The 12,635-nt window shown below is 38.8% G+C and overlaps 1 protein-coding gene across 1 annotated transcript in view; it reads right to left on the bottom strand.

Moving 5' to 3' along the window:
• Window positions 1-12,635, bottom strand: part of rims2a (regulating synaptic membrane exocytosis 2a) — a gene marked incomplete at its 5' end in the record, with an annotated part of 113,104 nt that overhangs the window by 91,930 nt on the left and 8,539 nt on the right. Inside the window, 3 exon segments of the mRNA XM_079469300.1 lie at window positions 898-1,108; window positions 4,200-4,307; window positions 5,595-5,627. Coding sequence (XP_079325426.1) covers window positions 898-1,108; window positions 4,200-4,307; window positions 5,595-5,627 — 352 coding nt within the window.

Below are 12,635 nucleotides of genomic sequence, written 5' to 3'. Positions count from 1 at the left end.
CTATACACGCAGATCTCACTTACACAAACGGCGGCTATAACTCGTGAAATGTCAGACTTCATAGGTGTCCTCTGAATTACGTTACTGTTTAGGACAAACGTTTGATATATTAAATCAGTCATCATGACATTCGTGAGTTTAACCTTTGCTATTGGTTCTGCCATGTACTACATCTACTGTATATCAATATAACCAAAACCTGCATATTTAAATAGCTAATAAAATAATCAAGACATTTTTTTATAAGAATGTTGTATTGTTTATAAAACAAAATGTCAAATACATTTTTAAAAAGTAGACAACAATTTAAACACTTTTTATACTATTTTGAAAATAATGATATTCTGTTAGAAAATATTTTATTGACGCTTTAATGATTAAAATAAAAATGCAATACATATGTTTATTTTGTACGGGTCGCTTACAACACCATAGCAAAGTACATCTTAGGTCAAGATGCATCTAAATATCAAAACAAAGACAAGTAAAATGATGCTAACCATTTTATCCTCCTGTTGCAATTCCACAGAGGAGGAAAAGCAAGAGAGAAAGACAAGAACAGAAGAGGACAAAACAACTGTGAGTTACATTCAGACACACATATAAACACACAGTTGTGTACGACAGCAGCCAATCCTATCGCAGTTAATTACTCTGAGTATAATGATTTAAAAGCGGTAGACTACATTGGAAAAAACATCCGAGGTTAGATAAGCTGTGTCTGGGATGCCACGGGGCAAGACGCTGTTGTGACAAAAACAGAGGGAGTATCGCCCTCTTTTGGTCATTGTGGTAACTGCACAACCATTGGAGCAGATCATACATATAGTATTTACAAAATATACGGCACAGTATGCCGTAAAATAGCATCAAATCTGTGGGATGTTAGGGCTGTACCTTGTTGGAGCGTAGTGAAACTCGTCCCCCACAGCGTGCACAGAACTTGGTTTGGCAATAAGAACAGAGGTGGCCGCAGCCGTCGGCAAACTTGGTTTTATGGCAGATTCCGCAGGTGGGAGCGTCGGCCTTCTGTTCCTGGCTGGCCTGTGCTTCATCTCCCATTTTCTTCACCTGATCCTTGTAACTCTCAAATTGCTGATGCAATTTCCTGTGGGGAGCAGAACGCAGCCATTCAGAAAAGCAGCAAGGTTTGGTATCAGTAAACCAGAAGCCCTTTTTTGGTAGGACTTTTGACTCACTTATCACTTATTATTGGGTTTTTTTCACTATGAAAATATCAAAATGTCAAAAGATGCTTAAAATACTAACAATACCTTCAAATTGGCACCTTCGTGAAAGGTTACACTCGCTTACCTACATCTTCAAAATTTTATTTTCATCCTTTTACACATTTTAACAGTTCGTCCATTCTGTTTACTATGTTCTTACCCTTGTGTAAATTATGAAGTTAGTGTATAGTGAATAAATAGCATATTTCATAAGTTCAATTCACATTCAAGTACATTTGGTTTTTAAAACGCTTTTCACAATGTGCATCATTGCAAAGCGGACTCACAGGAAAAAAGTCTGAAAGTATGGTATACTCTTCTATAGCAGGGTTTCAGTGTTATAGCAGGCCTAGAAAAATCCCTTAAAGTGGCCTTGAGATGATGTAAAAGTATTTAAAACAAGTTAAAACAAAAATCTAACACTACAAAAAAAATCTAGATATTTTTTATATTTGGTTGTTTTTTTAACCTTACAGGTTAGAAATAGTTATGCCAAGATGTATAATCATTTATTGGGTAGAAGTTTGGAAGAGCTTAAAATGATGCACAATGAGAGTCACTTAAAATGAAAAAAGAATTGAGATCCACTGCGCTACATAAATATTTTCTTGCCAGCATATTTTGACGTAGAAAAATTCCTGCATAGCACAAAAAACAATTTTAAATAAATAGCAACTACATCGAGGTTGTTTATGAAACGCACATAAATACATAATAAGAGATCAGTGCTTGTACAGTTTTCTCTCATTACAGTGAGAGTGGTGGGGGTCAAAGGCTCCGGACAGACCCTGAAATGCTAGCTGTATGCTTGCATAAGACACATACATTTTGCATGTCCCCTGTCAATCAACCGTAGCCGTAGAAACTAAACACAAGGGTGAAGAGGGTGTTAAACAGATATCACTACACCACCTCCCACCCAAAATCAAAGATGAGGTGAATGCAAAACTGGACTTTCTCACTCGCACACACACATCGAAGAAACGTACGCTCCACTTCTCCCTCCACCAGAAATCTTACTGTTCAAGTTAGTGACCTTTCACCTCTTCAGGATCAAGTCGCCCTGTCAGAAGGTCTGCTTGCAATGACCTTTTGACCCGTGCACTTTTAGCATGTGGATATACAGTACCCTTCCACTCACTATCTAACTCAGTGCCCCTCTCAGATACACAAAGCACATAGCATATCATTTAGGCATTTAATTTCGTATCTTCCATCTAAAACAAGCAAAGAGCTTTATTAAAGAGACGGTTCACCCTAGTTTTAATTCTGTCAATATTGACATCACACACCTTGACAGAAGTTTCGTAAAAATGCATATCAGCACATTTTGTGCATTATCATCATCACCTACTCATTATTTGCACTGCATGATGTCCGAGTATGTAACAGTAGTTAAATAAATTAAGTATTAAATAGGAAATTTCCAAATGATTCCTGTAAATTTGTAAACAGAAATAATTGTTGTGGTCAAAAATTGTCATTCACAATGAAGATTTGTAAAGGTGTAAACCAATCTGCAAGTACATTTTTCATAATTGTAATTCATGTGTTGTGAAACTACAACTTCATATTAACGCCAAATAATTATGATCTGTATTCTTCTGACCTCAGGTTTTCCACGTTTACGCGTTTTTTAGCGTTCACATAAGGCCAAAAGCATTGCAAGTCTGTAAACAGAAGTGTGCGTGCAAAAACAATGGTGGCCAAACGGATTCACCTTGCAGAATTAAATATTCAAGTATAAAATATCTATGATTGTCCGGGTGCATGCATTAAAGTAACATTTCTGCCTGGTGCGTTATTGAATCAAATCAGATAAGAGAAAACGATGAGTTATCAGGAACCTCATTTGATAGGAACCTCGCCTCCCCACTCACACTTGCCAAACCAAATAAGTGAGACAGTCGTGCCAAAACTTCAAGCGCAGCTACAAGCGAGACGGAACCGAACACATCGGGTTATTGCAAGAAACTGTTGTCCCCTGCGTAGGCAGGACGTTTGCAACAGACTTATTTGACATACACAAAGATGGGTTCTGCGCGGTGAATCCCTTTTACAGTTCATAATACCATTGTTTTTGCTGGCACACCTCGGTTTACAGACTCGCAATGCTTTTGGCCGAATTTCAGCGCAAAGAAACGTGTCACAAGATTAAGCATGGATAAAACGAAGGTCAGAAGAATACAGATCAAAGTTTTAATGTGATATTGCAGTTTCACAACACATGAAAACTTACGAAAAATGATACAATGCTGCAAAACTTGTTTTATTTCGCTTCCAGCTTGATTTTTTTACCTTTACGAAACGTTTTTGGGAATGCAAATTGATGTCATGCTTGCAATGTCACGAACGCCCTTTTCAAATGTTATCCTGCGCACGCAAATGTTTTTGGCACGATTTTAACTTCATAGGATTGGCTCTGAGATGATGTAGATGATGTGTAGGCTGGAGGGGCTCCAGAGGTCTGGCAGCAGGCAGGGCAGGTGCGCAAGCTCAGGTAGCATTACAGACAGCTGGAGACCAGAGTACACCTCACCTCCAGCCCGTCAGCCAGGAGACGCATAACCCATAATATAATGTCTCATCTGACACGCAGCAGTTAGAGACGTCAGAGAAACAAGAGCCAGCGCATCGATACATGAGCGACACCACGGCCAGCCGAAGACCTACATGTTAGTTCTCATGCATTATACAACCAATGCATGAAAAAACAGTTATCCGCGATGTCTTTAAAGCATAGTATATCATTTTCGTTCCAGGCAACAATTAAAAAATATATGATACATATTTGTGCGTCTGTGTGTACAGCCGTGGGAAAAAATAGGAGACTATTTGAAAATCTGTTTTTCTCATTTTAAAATTGACCATTTACAGCTATGAGTTTGGGTAAAATGATCAACCATGTGAACTATTAACCAATTTTCAAATTAAAATATTGTTTCTATTTCTAAGAAACGTCATACTTACGTCTCTGGCTCCCTTGGATGAGGGTCTGTTTGAGGTTGATTTTGGGACTTTGTCTGGGGTTGAAGAACATTATTAACCAGATCAGTGATCCCGCTAAAGGGAAACCACCTGTATAAACAAGCAGACAGCGGAAACTCAACATCCTGACCATCAAGAGGTGAAACACTTCAGACAAACGGGCCGACACACGGGCCAATATCATGACGACTGCAGTGCAGCTACATTCATGACGAACATACATGGAGAGCACGCAAACTACAAGAACCACAAAATCAGACCCCCATGGAATCAAGGAAAACTTTGGAGGATCTGAGTATTGGTAAATTCTTGTAATAACAGACCAGTTTGTAACATTTTATCATGTTTGAATTCTGCTAGAAGTTCAGTGTGAAAGCCATTGCAGATTACATGTGGGTATCATTGCTCCTCTATGACATCGCTTATTGCTCCCTGAACTCTCTGTAAGTCGCTTTGGATAAAAGCGTCTGCTAAATGACTAAATGTAAAACTACAGGAACAGAGAATAGGACAGAGATGAACAGGTACAGGTAAATTCCTAAATAGATGTAAACGTACACCGGGATGCCTGGAAAGTTAACTTAAGTTACCTGGATGACACAATGCCGCTTTGGGAAGAACTACTAAGTAGAAGTTGGTCTTTGAATAATCTTTAAATATAACATTTGTCTTGTGTCTGTCTAGTTGACCTGCCACTACGTGTCAAAAACTAGTTTTTTAGCCATCCATAGAGTGACATGTATTCAGTGTCACATGTAGAAAGATTTCTCCACGTGCACATCTACTGCGTGATCATCTCCATCATTTAAACAATCCTGATACTTCACACAGAATTCTGAAATCTCGCTATGCGAGACTAGGGAAAAGAGAACAAACTGAGAAGGAGGTCAAGAACAAACACACAGTCAGCCAAAGAAGTCGGAGCGGGTGAAATGAATTTAGCATCCATCAGCCCGATTTGTTGTTATGTACCCAGAGACAGAGAAACGTTGGGTCTCCATTCGCAACAGACAGAATCAAGCAAAATAAAGCAAGACTGCTCATACACGTAAATGAAGCTGCCGAAGCCATGACACATCGTGGACAGCCAATCACGAGAGAGAGAGGAGGGTCAAACAGCCGCCAATCACAGAGGAAGCCACAACAAACGCACACGGCACTAACCAGCCAGAAGGGAATGTCAAGATCTCTACCTAAAATCAGACCCCCATGGAATCAAGGAAAACTTTGGAAGATCTGAATATTGATCAAATTTGTAATGACAGACCAGTTTGTAACATTTGATCAAGTTTTAAAACACGTATCATGTTTGTATTCTGCTAGAAGTTCAGTGTGAAGCCAGTGCAGATTTCATGTGGGTCTGACATAGTTACTTACTGGACTGGCTGAGATATTGCATCTTCTTTGATCCTAAAACAAAAAAAGTGAACAAAACTCAGTGAGAGCAACACAATGATAACCGAAATATAAAACAACAAACATGTTCAAACAAAATCAAACATAAGATGAAAGAATATTATCAAAAACAGATAAATATCTAACAGAGGTCCAAACAAATGTACTAAATGTGCAAACACGTAGGCAATGAATGTGATTAATCAAACAATACACACACAAACATTTAAAGAAATGCAAGGCATAGAAGGTGATGTTAATACTTTCTGCACTGCTATACATTGTCTTCCTAAATGCCTTCTGTGTCTTATATTGCATCATATTCAAATAAAAAATAAAAAACACTTTTGCTCCCTATGCATCTGTGTCCATAGATAACACATTCACAACACACCGTGAAGCTGCAGTGATGAAGGGACAGTTCACCCAAAAATTTATATTCTGTCATCATTTACAGACGCATAAAAAGATAACGTTTTTGGAGGAATGCTTGTAACCAAACAGTTCTTTGCCCTACCGTAGTGAACAAGGGGAGTCAAAAGTGCCCCAGAACTGTTTGCTTTCCTACATTCTTCAAAATATCTTCTTTTGTTTTCGACAGAACAAAGAAATGTATTAAGCAATTATTCCTACTATCAAAGTCAATGCAGGTCAAGAACTGTTTGGTCACAAGCGTTCTCCCAAATATCTGTCTCTGTGTTCATTGACACATTTATACAGATTTGGAACAACTTGAGGGTGAGAAAATGAAGACAGAATTTTCATTTTCGGGTGAACCGTTCCTTTAATACCCAAGAAATAACCTTAATGAATTTATATCGTTTCAATCATTTTGATTTCCTTATATCCCATATATTCCCATGCGGACCAAAACCTTAGTTTGAAAGTGATACCTTCAAGACAAAGAATTTCATTTCACTTTGGTATCACATTTTTTCTATCACTTTGTTATCCGTTACATTACATGTTATGTAATCTGTAATTATTTTATGGAAAAATGTTGTCCTGTTTGTATACCCAAAACATTTTTAAGCCGGTATGAGAGTGCCCTCTAATGGCCAGCATTGTTTATCGTATGAAGAGACATAAACCATAGCTACTGTATTATTGAAGTTTCTTTTGAGCTTATCTTGTAACCCCAAGTAAATGTAAAACTAATCAAATTAAGCTCATACATTCATTTAACTATCCACTGATCTTATTAAACAACCCAAGAGTCCTCAAAGGGATCATTTACCCAAAAAGGAAAATTCTATCACCCTTAGATTGTTCAAAATCTGTAACCATTTCTTTGTTTTACTGAACACACAAGAAGAAATTTGGAAGAATGTCAGATCCACCATTTACTGCCATGGTGAGATTTGACAATCTTCCAGATATCTTTCTGTGTGTTCAGCCGACCAAATACATTTCTACATGTTTGGAACAATCTGAGGGTGAGTAAATAAAACAGAATTAAACATTTTTGGTGAAGTATCCCTTCAAGCATACCAGAAGCAGGGGGTCCATACAGACCCTGAGATCTCACTCGCATTCATATACTTGCATACTAAACTTCACTCTCTCTCTCTCTCTCTCTCTCTCTCTCTCTCTCTCTCTCTCTCACACACACACTCTTTTTATCTCAAGTTTCATCATCATAAGATGCCACTCATTGGAAACTGGCTAAGGTCAAGTGTCCAACAGCCCTGACAGTCGCCATGTTATGAGGACAGCACCAGAGCCATTGATAAACAGAGTTACGACACTCGCGTAGACGTCCGTTGGAAGAATAGAATGCTGAAGTAACTCGTGTCATGGAGTGACCAATAGTTCACATTCATTTCAAAGTCTCCCAAACAGTTGGTGAAATAACTGCATTATTTATACATTTTAATGAGTTGGCGGACATATCTTATAATCATAGGAGACCACATGCAAGATTGAGTGTCGTAACCCTGTTTCACACTGACTGTGGACAGCACGACGTTGTGTCAGGCTGTCATGGAAACCTCTGCGCAGTGGAAACACTCGGTTATGACATCACATCAGGTGATGCATATGAAAGTTATAACATGACCCCAGACCATGACCCCGAGCTAAGCTTTATCAGAACACGGCGGTTAAAAGCACCACGTCATGAGGAATCAAATGTTCTTTGATTATTGAAGGGGAAAGAGTTCAGTGTACAATATAAATATTATACAAACAATAGTTGCCCTAAATGTCTACTAAAAATGTATTGACAGATAATGAAAGGTTGAGAAACAGGTGAAAATAACTGATCACTTTTTCCGCAGCTGTATATTATGAAGCGAGTCAATGAATCGGTGTGTGTCATAAACTGTATGTATATTGTGAAACATACATATTACAGAGAAAGATACTTTATATGTTTGTGCTGAGCGAGCGTGTCAGAGGTGAACATAGAAGGAAAGTCCTGTTATATAACAAAGAGCTGAATGACTGTATGGGGCGTAATTACTCTACAATTCCAGCTGCCAGTCTGCCAGTCTGTGCTGGTCAGTAGGGCTGGCAGTGCCCACACTCTCCTCTCAGATCCAAAACACAGCCTTCACCCTGATCTCAAAAACCCAGAGCTTAAAAACAATCGAAACGAAACTACAAATCGTATTCTCATTTCTTCACAGCAATCCCATAATGCACTGCGACAGTGCAGATTAATACTCACAATATATGAATTATAAATAATATACATAATTAATGTAAACAATTCTATGTGAATATGCCAAATTGATAACATATATTAGGTGGTATTAACAAATTATTAAACCAAATAGCATAAGGACGTTATCGGCAGCACCTCACCAAAAGGCATCTTTCGACCAGGATAATGGATGTGATGAAAGTGGGATCGGACACACAACTCACGAGATGTCTCTCTGATAATAGCAAGGAAAGGAAATTATAAATATGCTATGTATTTCTATAATCATATATCCCCCAAACACAGAGGATGCCTACCCGACGAACACGTTGAAACCTCAGAGCCGCCCGTCATGCATAAGGCGCGGGAAATGTCCTATTGGGCAATTTAAGTGTGCTGAAATAGTGGGATTATAACACCTAGTCTTATTTAGCGAATCAAAACATTTGTCAGTGTTTGTAAATGTCCAGTGTGGCATTTTTTGGAGGATCTATTGACAGAAATGCAATATAATATACATAACTATGTCTTTAGAGGTGTTACATATGAAATGTTATGTTATTATGACCTTAGAATGAGGTATAATAAGTGATCTCCTTCAGCAAAGAAGCGAAGCGTGAAGACATCTTAGTTCTGTGTCAGCCGCCGTAATGCTTCATAAGGGAGGGGTGGAGTGAGCCGTTGGTTGCAATTCGCAACCTCACAGCTAAATTTCATACACTGGACCTTTAACTGATGACAACATGTAATACAGCTTTACTGTAGTGTTGCCAAAATAAAAGTAAATCCATCTTAAAGTGAATCAAATGTGAAAACTGAAAGTGAACTCACACTGAAGTGAATTGTGAGTTTAGATTGTGCTGCTTATGTAGTCTGTTCTAAAACAATCATTTCAATCACTCAGATTTCTATTCAGTTAATAGGCAATGTTTAATGTTTGCCAGCCACACCGAGTTCAGTTTTATGAATGTGTATTTCTCTGCATGTGGGATATATAACAGGTGGCACAATCACTGCACGACCTGTACACAGAAGTTATCTCGGGCCAAAAAGACCTAGGTCAATATGACCTACATCTACTGCATCATCTGAGAGATTACTGAATAAACACATACACACAGTTTCACGGATACGGTTAAAGGTAGAGGGTTGTAGTGCTATTTTGGGATTGCTTTTGTTGCCAATGATACATGAGATGCTGCCTAATAATGCCACGGACCTACTGGAAAAACATCACGTGGATGGCTCATGATGGCTCAAAATCTGCCTACGTAGGGAGCTCGCAAGGTTTCGGGACAGAGAGACAGTGTGACATGACTGCGGAGGCTCTTTTTGAGCCAAACGAAAGCTGCATTTACAGCTCGCCATCACACAGCGACACCCGAAATAGCACCCGGGTTCATGCCGCACCATTATAGCATCAGACACCTGTTCATTAGGACCATTCAGCAGGATGGCCTCCCCTGAACATGTTTCCCTTTAAAAGAGGATTAGCACCGGGGAGCTCTTGATTCCAGCTGTCATCAGTTCCGCCGTGGCATCTGGATCAAATGCAATCTCTTTGGGCTCGGAGAGCCGCCATTGGCCGTGGAGGACCCGGGATCACCCTTGAGTGGCAGCTTTAAATCCCTCCTCACATTTAGCTCCACCCCATACGTCTGAAAGGCGCGTTCTGTTGGATCTGTCAAATGATGTTACGACACGACTTTAAAGCCAGAACAATCAAGCTGATGAGCATGTCAATGGCAACATCAAGACACTGTCATGGCACGATACTATTAGGCATGGTTGATTGATTAAGCACACTGATTGATTTTTCCTAATTCTCTTCCCTTTCCTTCTTTATAATAAAAAAAAAGAAAAACGTTCACTATTCTTAGCTTTTTATACTGTGCTAGGCTTTAATGGACTAGTTTGATGCACGTATGTATTTTGTGGCCTATGTTGTTATAATTGCTTCCAATGTTTCCTCATCTGTAAGTCGCTTTGGATAAAAGCGTCTGCTAAATGACTAAATGTAATGTAAATGCATTGTTGCAGATTTGTAAATGTCACAACTCTGTGTAGATGTACCTAAATTCCATCCAGCTTCATTTTCTTTATAAGTCATGTTTCAAACTTCATAAATACATTGTAACCACGGAAGAGATAAAGAATATACATTGAATGCACAGTAAGTCACTTTTAATAAAATGTCTGCCAAATGTACGAATGTGGTTTATTAATGTAGTAACTCAAAAATGGAACCATTTGCTTAAAAATGGCTTACATGCAATAAATAAATAAACAAAAGTGAAACGTATTTTGAGAAGAGGTCGAGCATCACATGCTTACGAATACCTTGGTTTTGGTATTTTGTCATGTAATGACACTAAGGCATTATTTTGTGCCCCCTAAACACCCCAATATGTTGGGGGGCTGAATTAAAGGGAAAGTTTGCACCAAAATAAAAATGATGTCATCATTGACTCCTGCTCCTGTTGTTCCAAATCTGGATACGTTTCTTTGTTCCAATGAACACAGAGAAAGATTTGGAACTGGAGGGCGAGTAAAAGACAGAATTTTCATTTTTGGGTGCAATGCAGACCAATGTAACATACAACTGAAGATTTCATAAACTAATAATGCCCAATTACCGGTAATGCATTGCTTAATTTTGTTCAGTCTGTGGCGTATTAGTAATTAAAGAAAAAAAACCCACGTAAGCATGGTCAGGGTCTGAAGTGTCTGAATAATTTGGTCCCAGATTTTTAGGGTAGATTTATTTTGCTAGCCTCACTTACATTAAAGAACTATTAAAATCTATATTTGGTGTCTGAATAATTTTTGGTTTGACTGTATACATCCCAATTTAGAAAAAACTGTTGTTGGAGACCAAAATTGTATTATTTTAGGTCTAGTGGGTCATTCTGACACACATGTGATTGTTGTGCTGTGGGGTGAGGGTGGTGGTACAGGAGTCTCTTAAGGGTATGTTACAATAATAGCCTACATGACTAACAATAGGGCGGAAATGGATACCCCCAGCATTGCTGAAGAGTGCAATTTTCCTGTCCCTCTTCAGAACAGCTCAGTAAGGTTCAAACACACACAAATGTGGCCACAAAACACAAAATAACACATGAGGTCACCGTGGGTCGCACGGTCCCTAAATATGATCCCGATATCATAGAAAATCTTTCCAAAGAATAGACATTCAAGACCCTTCACCGAAATAATAGGTACCATCATGTTGTTCGAACCCCAGATTTTAGTTTTTAATTTGAACTTAATATACAATTAAAGTATATGGGAGCATTTGAGTGTTCCTTTGAATAAAAAACATTTGGGATTCAGAAGACCATGAAGGTTTATAAATGACAGCAGGCCGAAATGACCAATTACATCTCTAAATGGTGCACATGTCTATTTATTTAGCTAGAATAAGCGGTAAACTGGACCAGACTGTACCCCAACAGACAAAATTCAAGCACAGCAGGCCAATGTACTACATCACCGCACAATGAATAAGCCCATAAAGATCGGTGGAGTTCTGCTGATTCCATTAAAGCATTCTCTCATGGGAGCGAGGGTTACGCAAGAACAATACCCTTTACAATAGCATCCTTTTGATTCCCTTTCATCACAATATGCACCAATCAGCATTCATCCTATTCTCCCATCAATCAAGCGGATGAGACGTACTCACAAAAACAAAATCACTGGAGTAAAACAAACTAACAGCAGGAATGAGCCAACAGAGCAGAAACCATGGAAACAATGGGCCGGGAGCACAACTTTAAATGGTCCGATCGGGCACATGACCTGAAGCATGGTGTGAAAAGGGCACTGCCTTATCGCCTGACATCTGAATGGCCAAAGAGCCATCGATACAAAATGATTCCCCAGCGAGAGTGGGATATCTAATGGCTTGCAGTAACTGCTTCTCCTTATCGACAGCTATCTGCTTGATCGTACAGTCTTGGAGGTTCGTAGTCATTCAAACAATTAAGACTTCTATCCAGAAACACAACAGATGTTACAGTAAAATACAGGATTCCATTCATTCGGTTTTTTACATTTCTTTAAGCATTTAGCAACCAATCACGTATCGTTTTGTGCCGTGTCATGTTTAGAGGCGTGGAAATGTCCCTGCAGTAACAGACCGGTGTACATTCACGAATGTGTCAAAAGTTAAATGATTATAAATTTATGCCATGAACGTCACATACTTTTAAGAGTTAAGCGTTTAGTCGATCGTGATGAATTCTTATATCAATCGCTGTAAACACGACAGCTTGCCTCTTCGATCAGATGGCTTCATGACATTCATATACTGTACAGCCGCGTAAATAAAGTAAGGGACCATTCCAAATTTTCATTTCAAATCAGCATTT

Source organism: Barbatula barbatula (assembly GCF_947034865.1).
Source record: "Barbatula barbatula genome assembly, chromosome: 12".
Taxonomy (NCBI): domain Eukaryota; kingdom Metazoa; phylum Chordata; class Actinopteri; order Cypriniformes; family Nemacheilidae; genus Barbatula; species Barbatula barbatula.
Note: the sequence above shows the minus strand (reverse complement) of the source record. Positions and strands in the feature narration are given on the sequence as shown.